At 34.3% G+C, this 7,065-nt stretch overlaps 1 protein-coding gene across 3 annotated transcripts; it reads right to left on the bottom strand.

The window, feature by feature from the left end:
- Positions 1–1,059: 1,059 nt before the first annotated feature.
- On the bottom strand, positions 1,060–6,800 carry LOC148611333 (phospholipase A and acyltransferase 3-like). 3 transcript variants are annotated; one of them, XM_088591777.1, is made up of 6 exons: positions 6,670–6,800; positions 6,417–6,576; positions 4,822–5,005; positions 4,273–4,402; positions 2,770–2,921; positions 1,060–1,199 (listed from the first exon to the last, which is right to left on the bottom strand). In XM_088591777.1, the coding sequence occupies exons 2-6, from the start codon at positions 6,529–6,531 to the stop codon at positions 1,151–1,153; spliced, it is 630 nt and encodes a 209-aa protein (XP_088447903.1). In that variant the 5' UTR covers positions 6,532–6,576; positions 6,670–6,800; the 3' UTR covers positions 1,060–1,150. The 3 variants fall into 3 exon arrangements, with proteins under 3 accessions (XP_088447903.1, XP_088447905.1, XP_088447904.1); XM_088591779.1 differs by lacking the exon at positions 2,770–2,921; XM_088591778.1 differs by having other exon boundaries at positions 6,417–6,757.
- Positions 6,801–7,065: the final 265 nt, after the last annotated feature.

Genomic DNA, 7,065 nt, shown 5'->3' with positions numbered 1-7,065 from the left:
GTTCAGTTTTGATTCTACTGAAATTTGCTGATTCAATGAAATAAATTTGTAGTAATGCAATTGAAGCAATAAATATCGATAATACGTACAGAATATTGTAAAAACAACGGTTTTTTTTTCAATTAAAGAATATCGATAGCTCTGATCTAATTATTTTTCGCCATTACTTCCAACGATTGCCAATATTACTTACACCTGGGTACAAAATACTTTAAGCTTGGTAAAAAAATAACAATAACAGATACACAGGTAAGCACGTGTCTTCTTTTCATTTCATTTATCTATTTTTTTATTAGTTTTCAAATAAATAATGACCATATTTGAACTACATTATATCACAATACGTAAATTTCAAAAAGGATCCTTGCGTTATATTCGATTTTTTTTCTTTTATTGCTTGAGCCCGTCGGTCTTTCTTTGCCGTTGAGTAACCAGACTCGCTTTGCCATCAGATTTGTTATTTAAGAGGCTACCCATACAGCACATGCGCTGATTAAGGTCACCAGAAGTCACATGCATAAAAATTAATCTTGGTCGATCTTCTGTTTTGCAAGACAATAAATGTATATAGACACCTATTTCATGTATTTAATGCATTTTATTTGCGGATATTTAATGGAATTATACAGGAATAGTGCTATTTAGTAGAAATAATTCAAAGTTCAGGTACATGTAAATTTCAACAGAAACAAAACTCTACGAAAATGACAGCTAATGCAGCTTTAAGTTACATTATTGGAAATGTGTTCCTCGTTTAATCCTAGACTACAATACCCAGTCTACTATGATGAAACGATAAACATTAATCTAACCACCATAATGATTCACGAATGTCATTAATATCACAAATGTTTTGATTCATATCGAGCTCAACCAAATATTCTTAAAGTTCTCTTAATTAAAAAAAAACAAAACTTGAAATAAAGTTTGTTTTTACATACTACTTTACGTGTAAAGGATTTTTTAAAACCAAAGAAATTTTCATTTAGAGTTGACCTATTTGCTTTAGTATATAATAACGGAATCGAGAGTTTGTCATTCATTAATGAATGTTCATAATTCGTGAAGAGCTCAGATTTATTTTCATCAAGTGTCCCCATGTTATTTTAATCATCCTTTCCATTAAACCAATCTTTCAGTAACCCACCAACTACTGCCATTGTACCAGCCACGGCCACACCAGTAAGAAAAGTTTCCGCCTGAAGTGGTAGAATTATACATTTGATGTGTTGTTAATTTGCCACCTTGTTTTCTGAACAAATACAATCAAATTTATATTCAAAGTAAATCCAAGGATAAAAACGCTTAGTGCAAATCTGAATGACATCGGACAAAGACAGCAATATCGAAAATTATGTGACCATTTAAAAACAGGGAAAATACACTAGAGACAACAGTACATAACGTGTGCATTGCTTTTTTATGAATGTTTTTCATGTTTAAGTTGTAAAGTCATTTGTATTTACTGTATTTTTCAAAGAGAGGCGAATGTGTACGTTTAAATGTATGGAATCGAAAACAAAATTAAAGTCGATGAGTTCTTGAAGAGCTTGACTGTGGAATTGATTTCCGAGATTTTGAAAAAAGTACAAGCTACATTATATAATAGGCAAAAATAGTTTACTTATCGCTTATAATGCAACCAGGGTTAGAGTGTTGAAATACGATGGTATAAAATGTCATATCATCATAAATTACAATTTTGACAGTGCCTGGTATAAATTTAGCCGCTTACGAAACATGACGACGGAAAGCGAGTGAAACTTATTTGAATGGTCAATTTACGAGTCATAAGTTTATTAAAACCTTGTCATTGTATGGTCGGGAAAACAATTGTCAAAGGATAATAAATCGAGCCGAGATCCAAAGAGCAATCAGAGGAATATATTCCAAGGATAACGACTAGACAGGGAAAATAGACAAAGACAGCTAAAAAAAAATAACCAAAATAACATGTACAAAGAAGGCACATAAGCAACCCAAACTCGACTAAAAACTGGGAGTATTGACCAGGTGCACTGATAGCGTAAGCTTTTTCTGCTTTTCGAGAAACAGCCATCGAGTTGCTTATAAAATTTTACGTCGAAGGCAGTTAAAAGAGAAAAGGAAAACTATCACATGTTGAACAAATCGGTTGTCATTCTGCAGATGGATACACCATAACGATCTACAACTCATGATGTTTACCAGAAAATGTTTGTAGTGATGACCTTGTGTATTGTATCAACATCTTTCTTTTAAATGATCGAACAGGATCAGAGACAAGTAGAATCCATGGAGAATGCAAACAGAAAAATAGTCAGAAGGAAAGTAAAAGCAGACAAAAAGAAGTTTTTTTAAGACATAGCCACATAAGCAGAAACAGCTGCTCAAACAAGGAACATCAGAGACCTGTAGGTTACTATTATGAAAACGATTTACACCTGAAAAAATAATTAAGAACATTAATGGAAATATTCTTACATGAGCAGACGAGCCAAAAGGATGACTTAAATTTATGCGAGAATTACAGATATCATATTAATGCCAGCATCAGGGAAAGTCTTTAACAAAGTGATTTTGGAAAAAATGAAAGTCATTTTTTGACAAGCTTCTTAGAAACAATAAAGCAGGTTTTAGGGAAGAAAAATCATGCACAGACCAGATAACGAAACTGAGGGTTATCATTGAACAAACTCTGAAATGAAACTCGCCACTGTACATAAAATTTGTGAAAGCATTTTACGGACAGAACATCGATATGGAACATCGTGAGACATTACGGGATACCAGAGAAATAGGTAGCTGTCATCTGTACAAATATACGAGCTGCAGAGTACTTCATGGTGAAGATGGGACAAAAAAAGATCCCGTTTAAGACATGTGTTCGTCAGAGCTGTGTAATCTTTCTCGTTCCTATTGGCAATCGCCTGGACCACAACCTACAGAAGGAAAAGAATTGATCGTGGACCAGCTTGATGATCTGACTCCTCCAAGATACAGCTGCGAATAATGTTTTCAAGATAAACAGAGAAAAACAAAGATAAAGCGTAAAAACTCTGACAAAGCAGATCATATCAAGCTTAAAGACCGAGATGTAGAAGATGTGTCCCTCTTCACCTACCTTGGAAGCAAAGTGATCCTCACGGGAGGCACTCAAAATAACATCGAATAATAAGAATCAGCAAAACAAAAACAGCCTTTTGAAAAAAAAAAGTTTAAAATGCCAGAGAGATTAGCAGAAACACCATGGTTAAGCTCTAATGTAAAGGCTGTGTAATGAGTCGGGTAAAAGTAGGCCCAGAAAAAAGAGTTTCAAGACTTATAAAGATAGTGAAGTAGTGAGAAGTATAGAGTGCAGTCTAGTGTGAATGTGATTGAATTCAACAGCTTTTTGTCTAGAAATCCCTATACATTATATATATGTATTCCGAAAAACGAAGTATTTTAGTGTTTGTTCTAGAATATAGCTGAACTTATATGCTATTTTTGTGAACAATGTTAATAAATGTTGTAATGTTTGTGTGTCAGATAAATATTTATCGAGTTTGAAGATTGAAATCATCACTACAAACGTTTTATGGTCGTCATCATGACATCGTTACCGTTTATCCATCTCCACAATGAAAATTTGTTCAACGTATCAGTTTTCTTTTCCTCTTTCTTCTACTCCGGTCTGACCTTTTATAAGCAACTCGATGGGTGTTTCTAGAAAAGCAGAGGACACTTACCCTACCAGTGCACCTTGTCCATGCTCCCTGTATTTAGTGGAGTCCGAGTTGTCAATTTACTTTTTTTTCTTTGTATGTATTTTTTTGGTTATTTTATGTTCTTTGTTGTATTAGTCAGTTTTCTATATCCCGTGTTTGTCCCAGGATTACATTAATATGATTTCCGCTACAAGCTTGGTTTCCTTGATTACTCTTTTAAAATGGATGATATTTATTGTCTAGTATGTTTGGCATGTGAATTCATTTTATTCAAGATAACAAAATAATCATTGTTCAAAATCTTAATTTTTCAAAATATCAGGGTTCCAACGAATGGAGAACAGTTTGAACTGGTCTCTTAGTGTGTGAATATGTTTTATCAGAAGAACTATACTTAGCATTCACATTGTTGTATATAAAGTGTCCATATAAAATGCCATTTAACCATAAATGCTTAGCTTCGATTAACATACAAATAATTACACATTGTTTTAAAAACAAACCTTCTTGGAGATGTTTTTACCATATCTACACCTGTTTCGCTTAACATATCAGTCATTACACATGGTTTAAAAAAACAAACCTGTCGGGAGATATTTTGACCATATCTACACCAAGAAACAAAGTGTTCACAATTGTTCCATACAGCGTTGAAATCTACGGGACCAATTCTACTTCTTGCTCGTTGTAATATCTCTCTTGGGCTGAAAGCCCTGGCAAGAAAAACAGAAAAAATCAAATACTTGGTAAAATTAAAAATCGTGTCACTGTTTAGATTTATTGGATTATTATATATTCCTTAGATAAAAACGCAACATAAGAACATAATCTTATTTTTAGACTGTCGTGTATTGTTTGATGTTTCCATTCCAAGTAATTTCAGGCGAAGAAACCAATTTTTAATAATAAGATATGTGTTAATAACGAGAAAAATACGTGTAGTCGTATTTACATTTACAGTAAAAAAATATCATGTCTCACGATGCAAGATTCAGATGTTCACATATTTTTACACAATAAAAGACTTTCAATTGTAGATATTTTCTTTTCTTCCTTTCAAATTATTAACAACACTATTTTGTATGATTTACTATAAGTCATGCTGGTTAACTGGCTTTATCATTTGACTTACTGGTGAGTGGAGTCATGCTGGTTGTTTTTAGACATTCTATCGTTTCCGACAACCCTCCACAAGTTTTTTTGTTTGACAACAGCTCTGTTGTATTGGACCCCGCAGATAGTAAACAACAAGTCGTCAGATGTTGAAGGAACAAGACGGTCTTCATTTCCAGCCAAATGTATAACTTGTTCGTTCCCTTAAAAAGGGAGAAACAAATTACTTTTGATTCAAAAAAACACAATCTTCCTGAAATACAAGTATATTCCATATAAAATCGAATTTTAAAGTACTGAAAATCGATTTGAACAGTGTGAAAAACTTTAGGGATATACATTGCTCTCTCTCATGAGACAAAATGGGGATTGGCAACAAAAACAAAGTGTATGTGTGGCGTAAGCCCGATGAGTGTTTGAAGCCCTTTTGTTTGTTGGGGTTTAACGTCCGAGCAGCAATATTTCAGCTATATTAAGACGATGAACATGAAATTGATGATAAAATGAACATGGAATGATGATGAAACGAAAAAGGGATGGGACACAAGGGCAACAGGGTCGACAAATTTTGATTGCCACTGGAAATAGGGAGAGGTGGGCAGGGTTGGGCAATTTATCCTCCTGTGGCGGAGCCCTATGGTTCCTACTCCTGGAGAATACCACAGTAGGGTTCTTTAACGTGCGAGGAACGTGGCATCTTTCCCAACACGGTGTACCACTCTGGTTTGCGTTCAGGTTTTCCGTATTATAGCCTGACAACACCAGCATGTAACACGCCAGGGGTACCCATTCCACCACCTGGGGCACACATTCTAGTTGCTCTGTGGGCAGAGGACCTAGCCCCCGGCTAGGATTCTGAGCACTATTTAGTCGCCTTTTACGACAAGCTTAACGCTGCTGTAGGCCTATTCTTTTAACACCTGGACCTGCACGGGGCGTTTGAAGCCCAAATTCAATGGTCCGTATCATGGAAAATCGTACAAAGCGAACTTTTTCCGTCATGTTTTTGGCATGTATTACCTAGCAAGACGTGAATAGTGAAGGTTATATAAATATTCTTGGTGATTTTTATGGCCTGTGATAGCACTACGTTTCTTTGTGGAACCCTTCTATTTTCCAAGTAGATGACAATGCTCGATGTTATGTTTCCCGATAGTCGATCCGTGGTAGACAGAAAAATGATATCCCTGGCCATTACAAAGTCTTGACCTAAACATTATCGAAAATGTAAAGAAATTTATCTAAATTGGCCGCATACAGCGACGAATTGATACTATAAATAATGCTGAGGACTTGAAAATGGCTGTTCAAGAAGTTTTGCACTGAAACTTCATTATACTTGGAGCTTGTATAACACACTACCAGAGCGGATAAGGACTGTTTCTGAGAGCAAAACGATATATAACAAAGAATTTGTCAACAACAAGTTTTCTCTATTTTTGTCATTATTTTGTAACTTTCATTTTGTCGGTCTGTACAAATCTATAATATGAAGTCCGCCATCTTGGGAACTCACTGTTGTCACATGACTGTACATGTAGCACACATTGACTAAAATAATAATAATCTCTTTGTAAAAACATTCATTTATAATTGAAGATATAATTAATTTACCGTTATAAATTGCCCAGTGTGAATAAAGTCCTCTGTTTATCTCAATCAAATCTCCTTCTTCAAGGTCATCTATCACCATCTGATTGTGAAATCTAGTTATCATCTGCAGAGTCATGACTTATAATTCAATCTGGTCAGACCTCTATTCAAAACCTATTTACTTTAAAAATATAAAAAAAATGATCTGTTTAAAAAATGATAAGATTGATCAGTTTTGTTTCTTTGAACAACGTACCAGAAACAAGAAGTTTACCAGAATAAAGCAACCCAAAATCCAATTCGATCAGATGGTATCATCAAAACCTTCGAATGACACGTGGGCAAAGAACGAAATCAATCGAGATTTAAAATGTCATGATAAGATTTTCTGAAAACGCTGTTCTAATTTCGCAATATATTGACAATTGAGTTGTCAAAGATAACAAAGCATATAAATTTACTTTTACAACTGTTGTGAGGTGGTAATGGCTTCTGGATATAGATTAGATTGAGATTTACCAGGATACCTATTTTTATACATGAATCTATGATTTTCAAAGCTTTTGTGATTAAAGTTATTTTGATAATGTTAACTAATTATGATTTAGGTCAATTTAATAATTTATCATAGATTGATTGATTGATTATTGGGGTTTAACGCCCGAGCAGC

Source organism: Perna viridis, chromosome 7, assembly GCF_037379345.1.
Source record: "Perna viridis isolate PV_CMFRI_1.1 ecotype Kerala chromosome 7, ASM3737934v1, whole genome shotgun sequence".
Classification (NCBI taxonomy): domain Eukaryota; kingdom Metazoa; phylum Mollusca; class Bivalvia; order Mytilida; family Mytilidae; genus Perna; species Perna viridis.
This window is presented reverse-complemented; position numbering and strand designations above follow the sequence as displayed.

Coding starts and splice junctions, on each gene's coding strand:
- LOC148611333 (XM_088591777.1), bottom strand. CDS start 6,531: ATGACTCTGCAGATGATAACTAGATTTCACAATCAGATGGTGATAGAT. Junction 2,922..4,272: donor GTCAAAATATCTCCCGACAG/GTTTGTTTTTTT, acceptor TTCCTTCTGTAG/GTTGTGGTCCAGGCGATTGC. Junction 1,200..2,769: donor GACAGCTACCTATTTCTCTG/GTATCCCGTAAT, acceptor CTACCACTTCAG/GCGGAAACTTTTCTTACTGG.